We start from the raw sequence: 21,217 nt of genomic DNA, 5'->3' as shown, positions 1-21,217 counted from the left end.
CTGGTGGCGTTTGTCAGTTTATGTTTAGTCTATATTTACAAAACAGAAGCTGACACCAGGACAGAAGATATATGATGACTAAGGCCAAGTAGGGGATCTTTGTTCATAAATGGAACTCTAATTTGATTAGGAGAGGAGAATTTTGCCATAATTTACAGGAAATCCAATTCAATAAGTTATGAATTTATAAAATAAGCACATTCCCGAGACTTTAGTTTCTATAACATCACTGACAATGGGTGGTCTAAAAAACAAATTTTCTTAGAGAAGGACAAAACATTTTAGAGGTAGAGAAGATGAATTGATACTGTGACTAATTAGGCAATCTCAAAATCATAAGCTAAGGGTATTAAATAAACCAGTCTTCTCAGACTATGTAAACATCAAGTTCCAGGATTCCAGTCAAGTAGAACTACACTGGCTGAGGAAGCTTTCCAGGTCAGGAATGAAACATATTATCCTCCATTTGCAAGGACACCATCAAACATGTTTAATAAGACATGTTTAATAAGAAATGGAATGACTAGTAGAATTAGTAGCATTATAGAAAGTATCCTTTGGAAACTATTTACAGTATGGCTTTTTTTATGGTGGAAAAAGAATTTACAAATTCTGCTCTTATTAAGTATGTATGTGCATTTTTAAAGCCAAACCTATTTTTATGAGACTAAGGTATTTTAATAATTAAGTAACTAATTGGCATTTAACGCATTTAAGGGGAAAACAAAAAGGAATACATGACTATTTCATTCCAGCATCTTCAAGCTCATGGTACTTCTGTACTTACCATCCACAAAGGCTTGCACGGCTTTATCTACATTAAAATCAAACTGCTGTAGCACCAGGACTATTTCATTATTGCTTTTGTTGGGAACAACTGATCGAACTGCATAGATCTGTAAAGGAAATGGAAAAGAAAAGTAAACTCTTTAAATATTGTTCATCCATGAATTTCTCTGCAGGGAATTTCAACTGTTAGAAAGGCCTTGAAAAACCAACTAATCTATCTTGCTATCAAGCATGCTCAAGGCATTTCGGGCCATAAAAATTCATCCTGGTAATCACCTTGACACCCTCTATATTTGTCTGCAGATTTCTACAAAGATCTCTTTGTTAGGACGGCAGTAGCCAGTATAAAAGCCCAACTCTGGTTTTGCCATCTATCTTGCATACAAGGAATATTTTCAGTGAGGACACAGATTGTTTTCTCTCTCTGGCTCCCCTCTACACTAGCTCAGGGAATCTCTGGAAAACTTTCAGAAATTGCCTCATGCCTTAGTTTCTCTATCAGCAAAGTGGAAACAGCCATCTTAAAGTTCACAGAAGTGTGTGGTGAAACTCCATTAACGTTTATAGAGATATAAAAATGTGGGCCACTGTACTTATTGAAATGGCAATCTTAACTCTAATATAGAAAATGTTCCCAAACACACTTCTGAAGAAAAAATTTTAAAACTAGTAGAAGTAAATACATACATAAGAGCTAGGAATTTCAAATAGCTTATGCTGATATTCAATTTTTCATGACCTGGATGTATTTCTTCATTAAACTCAGCATGTATTCCTTCTAATTATTTATTAGAATTAATTAACCTTTATTTCACAGAACTTGCAATCACTACAAGATGTTCTTAGCTACTTTAAAAAACCTGGTTCACCCAGCTTTCTATTGAGGAGTACTGTAGCTGCTACCGAACAACAGCAAAGTACTGCCAATTCAGGTATAAGTGGCACCACCACCACAATGATGACAGCACTGCACAGCCTCTGCAAGTTTTAATCAATGGTTAAATTATCACCAGTAGAGTTTTAGTAACAAGCAGCTTATTGTGATCAGATTCAGGAAATATGTTAGATGCGTATGATATGTATAAAGTGATTCTACTCTCAGGAACATAAGGAGTACAGCCTATTTCCTATTATGTTAGAAAACAGGTAACCTAGTCCATATAGATCTGTAGATGAGAGTACTGAGGTTACAATGAGAAAATAGCACAACTATGGGTAGATGACTTGTTAAATTTCTGATACTACAGAAACCTGGTTTTCAATCTTGATGTTCATAAATGCTAAATGTGTGGGTTTTATCAAGGATTTTATAGCTATATATATATATTTGTGTATATATATATATTTGTATCTATTGATTCAACATTCCTTCAATTATTCTATTCTCACATTTTATTGTTTCTAGTTTTTCTAGCCTCCAATTAAAAAATATTAACTTCTTCAAATAGAAGTTCTTTCTCATTTTTTCTCTTTAAAATATATATTTGGTGAATAATTTTAGATTATTATATGACAAGGCATATGCAAAATTATATACTTTTATACTGTGATAACTGTTATAAAATCATATGGTGGGGAGACTTGATTTCATACAGACATGCTGAGATATGAAGATCTCAAGTGAGAGCACGTGAGTTGGAGGGAAGAGGAAAGGCATTTCAGGCAGAGGGAACAGCATGAAAGTAGAGCAAGGCTCAGCTGAAGAGGGAGTGGCTGGAGGTGAGTTAGAAGGTAGGCAGAGAGTGAGGTTTCTAGAGTACAAGATGAGGTCAGAGGTCGGCAGGAAGATCATGTAGGGCTTACAAGGCCATGCAAGTAAGTCTGAGAACTTATGTTTTGTAAGTATCCCTCTCCCATCCTTTTCTGAAGTTATCCTGCATCACATCAGAAAGACAGCTAGCACTCTGTGCCCCCTTCTCTCTCTCTCTTTTTTGTTCTCTCTTTCTCTGTGTGTGTATTACATTAAGTTAGGTACACAACTAGTTGATTTGATACAGTTATATATTGCAAAATGTTCACATAGTCAGCATCTCCTTCCATCACACAGTTACCTCTTTTTTGTGGTGAAACTATTTAACATATATCTTCAACAACTTTCAAGTATATACTAGAGTATTATTTTTATCTACAATCATCATGCTGTACATTGGGTTTCTAGAACTTGTTAATCTTATAACTGAAGTTTGTACCCTTTGACCAATATATTACCATTTCTCTCTTTTTAAAGAGAAACCAAAGTGGGTATAAAAACAAAAATGCCTGCATGCACCCCTGAATATTTATTATCAGATGTGGCCAACAATAAATACTATTGGTCTAGGGTGATGTACGCCTGTGCAATGGATTTATGTTCAGAAATGACATGTTACCTTCTAAGGCCATTCTTTCAAGTAAATTCTAGCATTTCAAACCACTGAGTACTATGTACAATTTCTTAATAATTACCATCACTACCACATCAGCCATGCCCTTCTTATTAATGCAATGTGTAGTTATTGATTACATTTACTACAGTATAGCTACATTAAACCAAAGTTTTCAATCTACTTGCACAGACATGTGATCAGTAAAGATCCAGAATTATGGAATAAACAAAAAATAATTGTTCTCCTCGCTTCTAATCTCTCCTCAGCAAAACATATGCTTTATTACATTAAGGCAAAATCTTGTCTCTTCTTAAAAGACAAAGAAACCATAATCAGAGATTAAAAAAAAAATCTACCCATGTCATTTTATATCTCCTAGCTCTGAATAGATCTTTAGAAAATTGTCAATAACTGAGTTCGCATTGCAAATCTAACTATGAATATTACATATAATTCCCAGAGGAAGATAATTAAGACAAGAATTTCAACCTTTAAAGAAACGAGAGAAAAAGGAAAAAAAATTTTCACTATTCTTAGATATTCCACAGTAATGCTGATTTTGGTGAAATTCTGGGCAAAGTTCTGTTTCTGGGCTTGGCTATTGTGAACAGAGCGGTATTGTTTCTCTACCGTCTTATTTATAAAGTCACTACATTTATTTACCTATGAAAATGGAATGAGAAAGGAGAACTACATGTGCACAAAGATTCAGGAACTTCACAGTGTAACATTCACAATGCAGCAGAATTGTAAGAGGTCTGAGCATTTAGATCTAAAAAAGATCTCGGGGTGAAAGAGCTTTAAAGCCAAGGGCTGGATGACAAAGGCAGAGTTACAGTGAGGTTGCATTGAAAGGCTGCCTTTGCATTTGGAAATGAAGCTCCTGGAGGAATGGATCAATCAATGCGTGACTAATGGTAGTTTGCACATGGGGAACTCATAAAATTCACGCCTGCGGTGGCTGTTTTGCAGAGGCTGTTTTTGGCGCTGCTTCAGATACACAGCCTTTACTTCATCGCCACAGCCCAAGCTGGTGTGCTTGCTGCTGCTGCAGCTTCACACTGAAGCCCAGTTTCAAGCTGTACGCAACTGTATCCCTTGAGGGGCCTCACACCATAAACAGCACTGGCCAGGTGGCAGCCCAGGCTGTTGGGTGACAATCGAGACTGCTAGTTAGCGGTTCACCTAGCAACTGCTCTACGGTTCTCCTGTTTTGTTTCCACTAACTTAAATCTGATTTGGCAAATTCAATTTGCTATTGAGATATCAGCCTTTTGCACCTCAAAAGTTGTTTTGATTTTACCTTCAGTGTCTGAATTTCCCCTTCTCACATCTCTCTGGGGCTTTCCTATCGGGCTTCGCAGGCTGTGTCCATTCGGCCTCAGGCCCGCCCCGCTGGCATCTCACCTGCACTAAGCAGCCGGGCAGTAGAGCGTTCACAGACTTGAAGCGATGCTGCTTGATTCCAGCCTCCCATGTTAACCTACCTCCCTTGTACCTGAGTTGTCTGGTTTAAGAGCTGTTAGCAGATTTCCTCATTCACACGGTATATTTTTTGAGCTTGTCTGTGATGACTCCTTAGAAATTCTTCTTAGCTTACTGATGAGTCACTGAGACTATGTCTGAGTTTCAAAAACAGTTCTGACCAGTTTTCAATCCACCTGTGTAGCTGTGTGATCAGTAAAGACCTGGTATTATCAAATAAACATAATACGGCTGCTTCTCTGCTTCTAGCCTCTCCCCTGCAAATTAGTGCTGAGTCTGCTGTCAGACCGCTCTTCTGAAAGTATAAGCCTGACCAATTTACTCCCTTTCAAGAATCAAGTTAAGTCTGCATATGGCACTCAAGGCCACTAACAATTGGGCCCCCATCTGTTTTCCAAATGCCCCTCTGGCTCTATACTTTATAGACAAGTACAAGCCCCATGCTGCCCTCCCCCCACCTCTGTGTAAGTTTTGCCCTTGGCCTGAGAGGTATCTGCTGGTCCAAATTTTGTATTCCAGCTGAAATGCCACATGTTCTGTGAAGTCCTTCTCAACCACTACTGCCAGAAGTCACCTATGCCTCTTTCAGTTCCCAAAGTTCTTATCTGCGAGTGTCTTCTAACACTTAGCAAACTTCTATAACCTGAATGTGTGTGAACATGTATCTATGGGTAAGTGACACCAGCACAGAACCCACTCAGACACTTTAATCACCATGTTCACCTCTGAGTTACATATGGTGCACAGTTAGGTATCTAATAATGATGTGTTGAGTGAGAAAACGCCACCTTAAAGTTATAACAGGTTGCTGTTTTGAGTCAAAGGGACATTTCACCATTGTGACTGGCCATTCTGCATTTACCATCCACAGTAACAGGGCTGGGTCTCAGCAAATAGGGCTATGTAGACCTGGGCAGGGAGAATACACATAGGTTCTTCACATTTTAATAACAGAGGTAGGAAGAATATTCATGAGGCAACAGTTCTTATAATTTCAATAGCTTTGCTTTCTTTATAAGAAAGTGCTCATGGTATTTTTTAGAATTTAAGATTGCCTATCCTTCTAGTTGCAATCTTACTGTTGCCCAGAAGACAAATATTGGCTGAGTCCTCACTAAGTGACAGGCACAGAGGCACAAAGGGAAACCAGATACAGTCATTGCCCTGAGAGGGCCAGCCCTGAGCCAGACCCACTGCCCCTGGAAGTGTGGAAGAGTTCCTGTCTCAATGAACAAGGGACTGGTACTACAGAGAAGGGAACACTTGAGTTTGCCCGAGAAGGGAATAGTACTTTACAAAGGAGACAGTCAAATATCATGGAAGGAGCTTTGGAATTAAACAGACTTATGTTTTAATCTTGGCTCTGATACATGCTAGCTCTGTGACCTTGGATGAACTGCTTGAAACATGGTTCTGTAGCTGTAAAGTGAGGATATTACTTGCTAGGATCTCTGTAAGAATAGAAAAAGAGGATGCATGTAAATTTTCTGGTATAGAATTTGGCATATATTAGCTGCTCAATAAATTTTCAAAAGAAAGGGTAGGAATGCCTCCCTTGTGGTGCAAGGGGTTAAGCACAGCACTGTGAAGCTATCGGCAGCCTCTGCAGCACGAGTTCAGTCCCTGGCCAGTCAGGGAGCTACACACATGGTGCAGCAGACCTTTCCCCTCAGCAGTGTATTTCAGTAGATCTGCCTGTTCTGCTTCCCACTCTGTCTCTGGAGAATCCTCTCACCTCCTGTACCTCTGGCCTGTACCCAAGTTCTTGTATGCATAAATAAATAAATCCTTAAAAAAATAAAAAAACGAAAGGGCAGGAGCATTTACATAGGGTCACAAAAGAGAAGGGTCTCTAGGCATAAACATTGGCACATCTTTGAAATGGAAAAAACATGTGGCTGAGACTTACTTGGAGGAGACTGCCTCCCTTCCTTCTTAGGAACCGCCTTACACACCCTTGCTGAGTGGTCAGGTTCTCCTCCACCTTCCCCTTTTCTGATGCCTGCCTGGCATTGTCAGGAAGCCCATGTTTAGGGGCACTAACAACATGTGTCTTTTTCCTTCTCTCATCCTTTCCTGCATGCATTCCCTAAGTGCCTTCTATGATCAGGCACTGAACTAGTGGCTGGATACAGCAGTAACAAAGCAGATATGGTCATCACTCTTAGGCAAGAAACAGAAGCAAATATGCAAATCTGGACTACCCAACATGAGCCCAGACTACCCAATATGAAGGGAGACAACTGATGGAGATGAAGAGGGGCTGTTTCACTTCCTGCCTTTGCTACTTCTTCATTTTTTCCAGAGTTATAAAAACCTCCATTGTCCTTGCACTCGTTGGAGAGGGTTTCACTTTCTAGAATAAGCAGTGAGTGCCTACAGGCAACATTAATAAGTAGGGTGGAAAAAAATAATGGAGTCACATAATTAATCCAGTTGGCAAAGGGGCCATGAAAGATAAGTCCAGTGAAAATGGGACTGTCACCTACATCCTTGCTCACACACCTTGGCTAGCACTCGTGTTGGTAGCCCTTATTTACTTTTGTGGTTCCATGGGGAGGGGAGCTCCTGAATGACAGGGACCACATCTTTGTAGTGACAAAGGCTGAGAACAATGGGTAGGTAGATGATTCATAAATGTTCGCTGAATAGATGACTAAATGACTGAGTGAATTGGGACTGAGGAGGTGGGAAGTCTAGTGAGATGGTCATGGACATATCCAGTTTTATTTATCCATTTTTTTTTCAGTGCATCTCTGTAATTCAGCACAAAGCATTACACAGTATTAAAAGATAGTCAAGCCCCCAAAGTACGGGTCTCCTAGGGCCCAAGCACTGCATGTGGCTGGTCCTAGCCTAGAGGAGCTTATAAACTGGGAGGTGAGTTTAATATTATTGTCTACAGTAAGGGCAGCTATCAAACAACCAGCAACCTCCTTTTCACACCAGTGAGAACCAGAGTTATTTATGGGTTTGCCATTCCTGCAACTTTGAAAGGAATTTTATAATCAGCTTTGGTCACACTTCTCAAATGCTAAGCCGTTCAGAGATGCCTTAAAAACAGCTCATCTGTGTAGGTTTTGCTTCACTTGCTAGGCCACTAATATTATCTACACACTAATGAAGACAGTTCTCCTAAGAATCTTCGTGGAGAAGAAAAAATACTTTTTGCAGATCAGTACCTTTGCATCATGGATAATTCTATAATTTAATTGCCTTTTCTAACATCTACTTTCTGCCAGCAAAAAAAAAAAAAAAAAAATGTATGAGGTGTTGTCATGTTCTATTTGGCTGACTTTTGGGGAATTAACACCAGGAGTGCAAATCAAAATTAACTTTTGTTTTGGGCAGGAAACCAGGATTAGAAAGAATAATGACGATTTGAAAGTGGGAAAAATTGCAGTTTTCATAAAATCATGGGACGTTGAAAGGGGAGAAACTCTTAGAGATAGTCTAGTCGTGGCTTCTTAAACTTTAAAGCAAGTTCAAGTCATGTGGGAATCTGATCAGAATGCAGGTTACGTCCAGAGGGGACAGCAGTGAGGGCTGGAGAAGGAAGAAAAGGGGCACTGGTTGGTTGGTGGAAGGCAAGTGAAGCTTGTGCACATATGGAGGAGTAACAATAGAACCCCAAAGTTATACAGACATGTAAACAACTGACAAATTCATAAATGTAGATAGGTATATAGATAAAATAAAATGCAGATTATAATTCAGAGCTTGCAGAAAGAGTCTAAGATTCTGCACTTCTAATAAGCTCCTAAGTGATATAGATGCTGCTGGACCAGATGGTGTGGGCACAATTATCCCCCCTTCCCACCACCACACCCAAGTCATCCATGCACACTAGGTTACATGGAAAATTAATGTTTCAGATAGAATTAAGGTCGCTAATTAGCTGACTTTTAGATGGGGAGAGTATCCTTGAATATCTCAGAGGGTACAATATAAATCATGAGGGTCCTTACAAGTAGAAGAGGAGAGTGAGAGTGATACAAGGTGAGAAAGACTTGACAGCTACATGGCGGCCTCCCTGGTGGTGCAAGGAGTTAAGACACAACCTATGAAGCTGTCCACAGGCACTGCAGCACAAGTACGATCCCTGGCCAGGGAGCTACCCATGTGGCGCAGCAGACCTCTCCTGTCTCGCCTGATGCTCTCCTCAGCAGTATATTTCAGTCAGTCTGCCTGTTCTGCTCCCCACTCTGTCTCTGGTGAATCCTTTCACCACCCCCGCCCCTGCCTGTACCCCAATTCTTGTATGCATAAATAAATAAATCTTAAAAAAAAAGCTTTGACTGCCACTGATGAGTTTGAAGGTCAAAGGGGCCATGAGCCTAAGAATGCAGGCAGCTTCTAGAAGTAGGAAAAGACAAGAAAACAAATCCTCCCCTAGAGCTTCCAGAAAGGTAGGAGGCCCTGCTGTCACCATGAGGTTAGCTCAATGAGACCCCTTCAGATTTCGGATCTCCAGAACTGTAAGATAATAAATTTGTGCTGTTTTTAGCCACTATGTTTCTGGCAATTTGTTACGGCAAAGCCCGTCTGTTATAGCACTGGGAAGCTAGTACAAAGGACCACACTCTGAGGAACAAGAGTCTACTCCTTTCTCAGTCTTTCCCCTTCTCTCAAAATGTCCTCTTTTTAAGAAAAATACCATGGAGAGGGCAGCTCACCTCTCCTTTCCAAACAGCTTCAGGAATTCTAATCATTCATTCAGCCAGATTTTGTGAGGCAAAGTGAGATGAATGTGATACTGTCTCCACTGCTAAGAAGCTGACAGAACAGTGGGAAAATAAGTCAAAGTCATAAATAATAACTAACTCAAGAGCCATGCTGACAACAAAATCCTTTCTGAATCTCACCCATTCTCTATTCTCTTTCACTACCCTGGATAGATTCTCTTCACCTTTCACCCGGACTTGGGAAAAATCCTTCTAATTGGGTCTCTGGTTTGGTTTCTCCTCTCTCCAATTCATCTTCAAGCAATCACTGCACAATTAATCTCCTCAAAGTGGTTGAGCATGTTCACTAAGGGAAGGAGCTGGCAATGAGAAAGAATTTGAAGAGAGGAAACACAAGAGATAAACTATGAAGTATAGTCCCTGAGGAAATGAAAGAAAATGGAATCAAAATCCATGTGGAAAGCAAACTCTTGAAAGGAGGGGAGAGTCTTCACTTTCTTTCTCAGGATTCTGAGAAAGCAGGAAAAGAGAGAAAGGAAAAGTGAAGGTATAATAAAAATTGAATTGTGAAGAGGAACATTTAAGGAAACTATTTCCTCTGAGGGAGAGATTTAGTTTGCTTTAGGGCTAAAAAATGAAAAGGGGTATAGCACTGCCTTGTGAGAATGTGATAGAAAATGGCCAACGTGAATGAAAGGATACTAAGTGGGACTGAAGTTCTATAGAGCTGGAAAGCTCAGGTTTGTCATGGAGCCAACTGGCATGGCTTCCTCTAGCAATTCTCTACAAGCCAAACACAGGAACAGAGACAAGGAATGATCCAAGGTTACAAACTCTAAGCAATACAGTGGTAGACCTTGAGGGATATGAGAATTATTATGGTAGTGGATGAAGGCATCCGTGAAGTAGGAAAGTGGATGATGAGTTGGAAGACTAGGCAGAGGCTAAGGGAGGAGAGATCCTATTGAGAATACAAAGCAGATGATAAAGAGAGCAAGATGAGGGAGGTCTATGATAAGAAGGATGTGGTCAGACAGGGTAGGTCAGATATGGGCAGTCCTTGCCTAGTTAGGCTTTCTGGTGTGTAAGCGTAAGCCCTTTTCGAAAGACCACATCCTTTGCCTTTTTCAAGGAAATAAAGAGTTTCCCAGAATTCTGTCTTTTATGGAGTAAACATATACTCTCTAGCTGTGTTCCCTAAGTTGTGCTTTCTAAGTTTTTGTCATGCTGGTGAAGTTCATGTGAGTGTATACTGCTGAAACAAGATGCTCTAAATAAACTACCTTGTTTCAGTGGTGTTTGGATCACAGCCAAGGACTGTGTGACCCACACTTCCATGGCTGGACCCCATTTAGCCATTAAAGGAGTCTAAGATGGCACTGGCACTTTCAGGCTCTCAAAGAGAGCTACTTTGCTATGAGCAGACTCTGGATTGTTTCTGTGGTGAGTGTCCTGTGTTTCACTTGCACGGTGACTAGCATGCCAGGGTAGGGTTTTGCATCCATCTTTGTGAAATTCCAGTCTGAAGTTCTGACCCATCACCCCAGTCAACTGTTATCTTTTCGAACCTTGCTTTTCTGTCATCAAAATCAGGGAATGCATTAGCTATCTATTCCTTCCAATTTCATATCATTTAAAATATTAGTTGCCAGCATCTATAGCTTACTCAAATTGTTGATTTGAATGTTGGATGGAGCAGAGTGAAGCATGGTGGTCAGATTATTACACAGGAACTCACTGCAGTGGTGCTACTGATCTCATCATTTGTGTCCATTTTCCTATTCCTTCATTCACTCAGTCATTCACAAAGTAGAGACTGTACTAGAAGATAGACTGCAGCTAGTGATAGGTGTGTTGCCTCACTGGCTTTGGAGGAACTTGTTGAATATTACAGAAAGGGGAAGTAAAGATACTTTGGATGTCTGTAACAGGGGGACCTATCCTAACCTAGTGAGTCAGGTAAGCCCCCTCTTAGGACTGAGCCTCAGTTAAAAGGGGGGTGAAGAGTGATTAAGACCAAGACAGGAGAGGAGAAAAGGAGAAGAGATGCAGTATTCCAGGAAGAGATACAACATATAAAGCACAGGACAAGTGAGTAGAAGCCCATCAGGAGAAAGGGCCCCATAACTGCTGGAGCACCAAATGTTAAAAGGAAGGGGATTTTAGAGAAATTTGATCAAAAGACATGGAGAAAAGTGTGCAAGAGCCTACAAGCCATCTTAAAATCTTGAGTCTTATTTTAAGGGTAAGTGATTGAAAGGTTTTATTTGGAGGGGAAGAATGGTATTTGTGTATTTATGGTCATTGTGGTTTCTATGTGGATGAGTTGGAGGGGATCATGAAGCTGCTCCTAGGACTCTAACACAGTTGCCAGGGAAGAGAAAATGGACCAAGACGGGGCTGTGTAGAGAAAAGCACAGATTACATGGAAGTGGCTGATTGGTGTTTACCTAGATGTGAGGAATGAGGAAGACAAGGGATCTAGATGACGCCCAGGTTTCTAGCCAGAGTGTTTACATGGATGGTGGTGCCATTTCCGAGAAAAGTAGACAAGGAACGCTATGCTTGAGGGGTCTGTGAAATATCCACATCCAATATGTAGAAATAAGCTGAATCTGTGAGTCTGTAGCTAAAAAGAACTAAGCCCTGGACACAGATTTGGACACTGTCAGCATTAAACAGTGGTTCATTCTCAGCCTTGGTTGCAAATAGAAATTACCAGCTAAGTTTTAACAGGCTATCTTCATTTGGGTCGCACCTGGAACAATTAAACCTGGGCCTGAACACTGATTAAATTTCTAAAGTCCACCCAGAATTGAAAGCCATGAGTGAGAGATATAACAGAAATCACAGACAGCACAGGATCATATGGAAGGAAAAGAAAAGAAAGTGGCATAGGGTAGACCTCTGTATAGGTTAACTGCTAATCTATCAACTAATTTACCTAGAGCATTGTATCCATACATCTTTCCCCTATTTATGCATCATTTTGAAAATACCAGCTCTAATTTAGAAACATTTTACTTTTTTGTAAAGATTTATTTATTTATGCATACAAGAACTGGGGTACAGGCCAGAGATGCAAGGGGTAAGAGGATTCACCAGAGACAGAGTGGGGAGCAGAACAGATGGATTGACTATAATACACTGGTGAAGGGAGCAGTGGGCAAGACAGAAGCGGTCTGCTGCACCATGTGGGTCACCTCCCTGGCAGGAGATCAAACTTGTGCTGGAGTGGCTGTGGATAGCTTCATAGTGCTGTTTCTTAACTCCTCGCACCACCATGAAGGCCCCAAGAAACGTTTTACTTATTGAGAGGATATTCCCTCAAAGCTTGAGAGAGTATTCCAGTAATCTAACTGCTGCTTAACAAGCCACCCCAAAATTCTGTGGCTTATAACAAGCAATATGTTCTTTTCCCCATTTCTGGGGATCAGGGAGGTGGGTGGAGCTGGGCTGATTTGGTCTTTCAAGCAGACAGATGCAGGAGTTGGTGCAGCTGGGGTTGGATTCTAGGTGTCTCAGGTCTTCTCTATGTGGACCCCCCTTTGGGCTAGTCTGAGCTTCCTCACAGCATGGCAGCCCTAGAATAGTCAGACTGTTTGCATGGCAGCTCAGAGCTCCAGCACAAGCCTACCAACTAGTGAGAAGATGCTGAATCACTTAGATTCAGAAGTCACAGGGTGTTACCTCCTTCCTACTCTCCTGCTCACCAGTTCTAAAAATCCGCTGAGTTTTGGGGGAGGGTCACAGACCCCACCACTCAATGGGGGAGCTACTGCTGCAGTCATTGGTGCATTTCATCCCCAATGAGCCTCAAAAGGTAAAAACCATCACCACCCAGATTTCCTTCTATCAATTTCAGGGACAATATTTTATCATGTCAGTGAACATTTGAGGGGAAACTGTTCTGGTTAGATATAACTCCTTTAATTTCCAGAAATAAGCCTGATGACTTGTAGAGCAGAGATACCCAAATGAACTTTTCTCCTAGCTAAAGAAATAATAAAATTAAAATGAAATAAACAAAATGTCTTATAGCTTTTAGTCTAGAATTTTGACCTTTAATGTGATACTTGTAAATTAAAAAGAATATATATATGTACACAGCAAAAGGTTGTTATTAGTATCAGTCACCTCTCTAATCTTCATGGAGACGAGCAACCAGCCTCACTGCATTCTTAGCATGCAGTGCTAGCATGTATTCAGTGCATACCTAAATGTTTTCTATAATTGTGCTTGATTCTTTCTCAGATTTTCCCAGAATTTCCAGTTAAAATTGAGCCTTATTTAGGGTAGGGTCAGTCTCTGAGTCCATTGTAAGTTTGTGCTTAGCCAGCCTGTCACACCCACATTGTATTAAGAATTAGGTAAATATTCTGTCTAGCAACTTCCTCTAATAAATTCCATATTTGAATTATTAGTGAAGATATGAGATGATTCTATTTTTACAAGGCATTTTATTTTTGGTATTTTAATCAGAATAGAAAAGCAATATAATTTTCTTTTATCATCTGTTATCTTTATCTTCTTCTTTAACTTGGGCTATTCAGTAAAAATCTCTCATTTCTTAGGAATTTAAGATCCCCACATGAGGGGGAGTGGTGGGCAAGGTAATTACTGACATTCACTTCCCCTGTGGGTTTTTTCCATGCTCATTCACAGAAGTTTTCAGTAAAAAGTACCATAAGTATGGGTCACTCTTACCCTTCCATAAATGGCAGAATAAAAGAGTTAAGTTAATCTCTAAATTATATCAATTTTGGCTATTTCTTCACTGTGGTGTGAAGAAGGAGACTGAAAACCATGGAAACCAGGAACACGCTCCCTCTCTGGGGGTGTTCACTTGTTCACCCACATATTATTTTTTATTTTTAACAGGTTTGACCAATTTAGAAAAGGCATGCTGGTTTAAACGTCAGTGAAAAGTATCACCTGACTGACCAGATCTTGTTTTCCCAGTGACTTTATGAGTTTGTTTGCTTTTCCTCTAAAGACAGAAAAAAGAGTTAAAACTAGTTTGTGCACTCAGCCTGGACAGAATAACTAAAATTACAATTTGAGTCAATAAAAATGAATAAACATTAACAAATGTCCACAGACGGATGAGTGGATAAAGAAAATGTGGGAGATACATGTACTAGAACATTATTCAGCCTTAAAAAAAGGACACCCTGTCACATGTGACTACATGGATGAACCTGGAGGACATTATGATAAAGTGAAATGAGCCAGTGACAGAAAGATATATCGCATGACTCCACTTCTGTGAGGTATCCAAAGGAGTTAAATTCACAGAAGCAGAGAGCAAGAATGGTGGTTGCCAGAGTCTGGGGAGAAAGGAAATGGGGAGTTGCTATTCAATGGGCATAAAGTTTCAATTATGCCAGATGATTAAGTTCTAGAGATCTGCTGTGTATTGTGAGCAATGCTGTACTGTAAACACAGAGTAGACCTTTCAATACATTTTTATTGACAATTACTTTTAAGGATTGAAAAGCAGGCGTTCTGAAGGCCCAGAAGACAGGACAGCATTGGAAATGTCATCCCAGTGAATGGACCTTAAAGAAGGTTTAATCAAATTCCTTTATTTTGCAAGAAACTGAGTATAGAGAGTTTATGTACCACAGTTAAAGGAGACAGCTAAATTCCTATCACGACTAAGCTTGCCTCCTCGTTCTCTGATCTGTGGCACAGGCTCTATTTTTTGGTCCTGCATTGAGGTCATGAGGTGGGAAAGGTCATGGATTCATCCAACATCAGAGCTGGAAGAGTTCTGGAGATCCTCTGCATATGAACTACATTTGCTAGATAAAGGTACTGACGTCCAGAGAGGTTACAACATACTGAAGAGCACTGTTCTTCAGTAGGATTAACATGTCCCTTTGTTTCCTTAAACATGGTTAGAAACAGAGTATATTTTTAAAAGGAAAGACTTCTAAGTCATTCTCAGCCCTAGAAGCTGAGAAAACTCCCTATTCTAGTGGCAGCATGACCCAGCTTGCCAAGAAAAGGAAAATTTTAGAATCTACATTTGGATTTATTAATTACTATAGAACAGTGTTTCTTGAACTATTCACCAATTCTTTTCAATAGGCTTTTTCTCCTACAGGACTGAATTACAAAATACATCTTCCATTGCCTTTTTGAATATGAAATATTATGCTCTTGAATACTGTGGCGGCCGTAGAAATCTGTCCCAGGAAGCTGCCATCCCCCTGGATCTCCCTGATTATTTGCTCCCAAGTCCCCCAGGATGCTCCTAGTCAATGACTGAGGTCGTGGGGGGATAGTGAAAGCTCATTGATGAGGATTTGGAAGTTATTCAGCAGGCAGTGTTGGCCTGAGGACTCCCCAGCAGCCTGAAGAAACTCTTAGAACTGTACTGCAAGTTGAGACTCCTCCCACCCAATTTTCCTTTCTTCTCCTTCTTTCAAAGACATCAGACCCGATTGAAAGTCTGTAGACGCTCCTTGTCTGTTCATGTTTCCTTCCCTTTATCTTTTACAAGCATTCCCATCCCCTCAAGAAATTTCTTCCCCATCTACTCCCATCTTGGCATCTGCTTCTTGGGGAACTTACGTGAACACAAAATATGCTTTTGCTTAATTATTACTCTCTCTTCCCCACTGCCATTCTAATGCTTGCCCCAACCCAGGAAGGCATGCTCCATTTCATTCTCCCTTCTTCCTAATAGTGGAGAAGCACCATTATACAACCTTGGTTCAATTCTTTAACTAAATATTGAATAATAAACATTTGCGGGACATAAAGTCTATGCTACCACTATTATAGAAGATACTGAGCACACAAATAAATTAAAAGTCCATTTGTGCTTATAAAGAGCTTGTAATTAAGTCATGAAGAAATAATTTACAGAGAAAAAGTGGTTGTAAAAATAATAATAAAAGCAGCATACTTTTAAGTGCTGACTCTATGTGTCTGCCCTTCTGTCTGTCTACCTACCTACCTACCTACCTACCTACCTATCTTTCCTTACATACCTACCTACTGACCTACCTAACTAATCTATCTGGACATATTTTTTGTGCTCATGATAAGAAATCATTGCAGTCTTGTCACTTTTTTTAATCAATAAAAATGGATAATTTAAGATGAAGGATCATCGTGGGAAATAACTAGATAGTGGTAAAACACCTGTAAATCCCAAGGGATTGCCAGTAGAAGTAACTTTTTTTCCCCTGCCGCCAAAGGTTTTAATTTTTGATGTGCTCTTGTATTCTCTGGCAATAACCATCTATCTTGTATGAACCTCTCAGCCATGCTGCAAAAGGGGTATGATGAAAGGCTGGAAGGAGAGAGGGCAGTAGAAGCAGAACAGAAACACTGTGAATTCCAATCATGTAGCTCAGAAAAAGCAATGTGATGCTAATCCTGCAATAGTAAATTTCTTCTTATCCCCTGAAAGTGATGCTGACATTTCCATTTATTCATTCAGTTCTTTTAGACCCCTTGTCAAATCTCTTCTAGTTGCCAGGCAACAATAACAGCAATTCTGTACATAAGCATGAGGCAATAACTATTGTCAATGTTTCTCTGTTCTTTGAAAGGAAATTTAATGACCTTTCCCTATGATAAAAGAAAGGCAAGAACCTGTCCATGGTGAAACCTAAAAGATGTGTATTTGTGGTTTATGTTCTTGCTATTTAAATCCAAGGATTGGGCTAAGTTGCCTTAAAACATATATTTCAGTACTTTGTAAAACAATAATCAAGACAGTTCTAGGAAAAATGAACAATAAAACAGTATACACCTTCCCACCTGTTGTGGACAGACTTAGGACACAGTCTTATCGTGATCATCTGCAGAAATGCTGAGATAACGCCGTTCTGCTGCCACTGTGACAAGAGGCTCTTCTCCCCTTTCCACCCCTCCTCCATCATTTTCAGGACTGTATATGATTGGTGTTTACAATCCAATTTACCTTTCTAACTTCACCAGCTTTAAAAGTTATTCACAAGAATTGGCACAACTCAGAAAGGATAGTATATAGACTAAGCTCTTGACCTATCTTCTAGTTTCACTTATTTTTTTGGAGGTTCAACAATAACCATGAAAGTTTGAAAAATTCAAGTCCAATTTCATGTTTTTTGTTTTTATTTCTTCATTTGGGCTTTTTATTTTTCTAATCTTGGTTGTATGTGAATTTATATTTTGACTTCCAAACAAAAATATTAACTAGAGTTCCTTTTCCATTTTTAATTGTAAAATTAAGATATGAACTTCTTGATCCTGTCTAGAGTATAAGGTTTGAAGCTGTTAAAGCAATGCTGCATTTATTATTGTATTTGATGATTTTGGTAGATTTTATTATCATGTTTAATCTACATATTAGGAAACTGAGGACCAGAAAAGTTAAAGGACTTACTCCTGGCTGCTCAACTAATAACTGGGGAGTCAATCATCTCAATGTCTTCAAATTCCATTATGACTTTACTTCACTGAAGGTCACTTCCCACTTATACTGGGTTCCCTAAGTTGGGCTTTGGGATCACTTTTTGTTGAAATTAGTAACCAGTCATAACTGGACACCTAGAAAACACATATTCCATTTCACAAATAAGGAACCCCTCAACTTTCCATCTCCAAATTTTATTGCTGAATGATAGTCTATTTAGCTGTTTTATAATAATGCATGAAAATATCTGCTAAATTTTATTTTTGTCTATGTCAGTTCTAACAACTCCTTCTTAGTCAAGAATTACATCTAAAAAGTTATAAATCAATTTAACTTGGTACCCGAGTGTTTCACACAAGAAATAATGTATAAAAGTCATTACTGAGCCCTATTCTTAACTCATCTATAAGCTTTCAGTATTAAATTCTACAATCATGTCATTTAGAAAAAAGCTGTAATAAGTGAGTATGCCCTAAATATAATATCCCTGATTATTTCAAAGATTTTGTTCTGGTATATCTCCTTAATAAGGTGAGATATGGGGACCCTCCTCCCATTTCTTTTGGACAGTAGGTGATGACTCTTTGCTCACCTAAGGACTTCACTTGTTATCAGGAAACCACCTGTATTTGATAACCTTCTCAGAAAGACGCTGCTTTCCTGTAGAACCACAGGTAGTCAACCTAAGTAACCTTAGTTTCTGATTTTAGAAGCAATTTAAAACCTGCTTTATTTAATAGCAAAGAGAGCACTAAAATGAGATGACATTTCCATTAACCTACATTTCAGTTTTCAAGAAGGTTTGAGATTTTGCAAAATATCATGAATGGGAAATAAAGTCTCTACAGAACTTAACTATTCAAGTAGACAGGTTCATTCATTCATTTATCCATTCATTTATCTAACTCTAATTGGGGGTCAGCTGTATGTCAAACCAAGAACATGAAGGAGCACACAGCACACATGGGGAGAAAAAGAGACTAAGAATCGCAATAGTAGGAATAATGCTGTAGCACAGAATGTAGAGAGGCTCAAAACAGAACAGAAACAGCTCAAATAATTCAGGTGGGGCAGGAGGAAGGAGCAAGGATGTATCTGAAAGCGTTCCTAAAAGGGAGCTGAATGAAAACAGGGTCCCTGAGGAGGACACCCCACAGGGAGGAGAATGCCTTTGCAAAAGCACACAGGTCAGGATGGCTGAGTCAATGCGTTTGTTGAAGTGACACCAGATAAGGTGTGAAAACAGATGGGTCAGCTCACTGAGCTGCATGTCACTCTAAGGAGATTGAAGAACAATATTTCCAATTTAAATCCTTACACTTATAATCCAATAAAATGAAGATCTCCTTAAAAAATCACCAGGAGTTTCAACTGTATATTTCAGTTGCCTTGAATTGTACTAGCTAAATTATTAATTATTCTTTTGAACTAAAGCTGCTAGAGCACAGGAATGACTTCTTCACCAAAGCACGTACAGCGGTGCCCATTACCCAAAGGGGAATGGGTTCGAAGATGCTCTGGTGGATGCCTGAAACCTCATTACGAGACATTTACTTTTACTATTTAAAATCCCACAGAGCTTGACTAGGTATCATATAAGAACACTGCATATATCTGTTCTCAGATGTCTAAAAGCTTATGATTTAGAATTTAAGACATAACAGTTGTTATTATTAATTTTTGGAACTAAAATGCCATTTCTCTGTGTGACAGATTGAGAAACAAACTAATCATAAAAAGGCCATAAAAGCTAATAACTAAAGGAAATAAATGCACTAAAATAAATCAATGTGAAGTTATAAATGATCAGGTTTTCAGTTATTTATTATGATTTATTTTACTGAATTGAGAAGTCTATTAACCTTTGACATAGGAAGATGGGATTTACTAATTGAGTTAGTGCTTTCATTGTCATGCAGATTGATAATATTTACAACTTAAACATCACCCCCTTTCAAAATAATGCCAGCATTTTGATGTTACTGAAGCGCAGTGGCAAAAACACCACCTTTTGTGAATCTTCAAATGTATAATTGACATTGATCATGAGTGAAAGAAAGTGGCGCCAAAGCCAAGGCATGGAGTGCTCACACTACATCTCTGTGCTCCATGTGCCAGCGGATCAGCCTCCTCTCCCTTCCCTGCCACATGCCACCCCTGCTTTGAATAAGACACCAACTTTGACTGCAGTGCCTACAATACTGATTTGGTCTGCCCACTAGCTGTGCTTTGAAGTAATCAGTTGCCATGACTCTGATGCCTTCATGTGCCTTTCCTTCCCACAGTTCAACTTGAGGTGCTTGTCAATCCATCCTTAGGACACATAAAAATGGGGGCCAATCTTTGGTCAACACTGCGGTGCTGGACCCAGCTTCTCAAAGTTTCATCTGAGTATGACAATGAGTCAGGAGAATATGAAGCCATGATATAAGAGGGGCACATTTTGCTGCAATTGTCTGAGCACTGATCAATAAGTGAAGAGAGTTTTGTATTAAAATACTAAATGGAATAAACTATGGAATACAATGGATAAAAGAAATGTATCAAATTGTAAGAGAACACATAAGACTCTAAAGAAATTATTTGTTGGTAGAAGTTGTTTTTGACCATGTCCACAGATATTTGAGTTAGCAAGTTTGTTCTTTTGTACAAAGGTATTTTGGTGGAAAGTTTTGGAGCACAACAATGCAGTAGGAAGAGTGCACATTTAGAACCAATCACAAAGGGGTTTGAACTGCTCCTACACATTTCCTAAGAGTCTGACTTCCACTAGTCACTCTATCTCAAGCCTCAATGTCCTCATCAAATAGGAAAGTTATTTAATTATAAGATTTTTTTTAAGATTGATTTATGCATACAAGAGCTGGGGTATAGGCCACAGATGCAGGGGGTGAGATGACTCACCAGAGACAGAGTGGGGAACAGAACAGGCAGATTGACTGAAATAAACTGCTGAGGGGAGCAGCGGGCAAGACAGGAGAGGTCTGCGGCACCATGTGGGTTGCTCCCTGGCTGGCCAGGGATCGAACTTGTATTGCTGAGGCTACAGGTTGCTTCACAGTGCAGTGCTTAACCCCCTGCACCACCAGGGAGGCCCTAATAGGAAGATTTCTGAAACACGTAGCACAGTGGTTGACAGAATCATGGGGAGCTTTAAAAAAATATATCACACCAAGTCATGCTCCTGCTTAAAACCTTTCCACAGTTTACTTTTGTCCTTTGACTAAGGCCTGCATGGATCTCAATTTCTAAACCTGTTGGGGCATGGACCCTCCTTTAATAGTCTGGTGAAGCCTAGGGGTCCTTCTCAGAATAATGTTTTAATATTCATGAAATAAATTATATGTGATTACAGAGGAAGCACTCATATTGAAATAAAGTTAACGTAGTAATAAAAAACAAATTTAGGCAATAGTAATAGACATGCTTCTTTATCAACATCAAATAACACAATACAGTAGCGGGTTCTGCAA

General features: G+C 39.5%; 1 protein-coding gene across 8 annotated transcripts in view; it reads right to left on the bottom strand.

Annotated features, from left to right (window-relative positions):
- Nucleotides 1-21,217, bottom strand: part of SPATS2L (spermatogenesis associated serine rich 2 like) — a 171,755-nt gene that overhangs the window by 68,046 nt on the left and 82,492 nt on the right. For all 8 annotated transcript variants that reach the window (XM_054699981.1, XM_054699976.1, XM_037523797.2 and 5 more), the window contains one exon: nucleotides 788-896. In XM_054699981.1, the coding sequence (XP_054555956.1) occupies nucleotides 788-896 (109 nt within the window). The remainder of the gene's footprint in view (nucleotides 1-787; nucleotides 897-21,217) is intronic.

Source organism: Talpa occidentalis, unplaced genomic scaffold, assembly GCF_014898055.3.
Source record: "Talpa occidentalis isolate TD23 unplaced genomic scaffold, MPIMG_talOcc4v2.1 talOcc4.3, whole genome shotgun sequence".
Classification (NCBI taxonomy): Eukaryota; Metazoa; Chordata; class Mammalia; order Eulipotyphla; family Talpidae; genus Talpa; species Talpa occidentalis.
The sequence above is the reverse complement of the archived record's forward strand: the minus strand, read 5'-3'. Positions and strand labels throughout refer to the sequence as shown.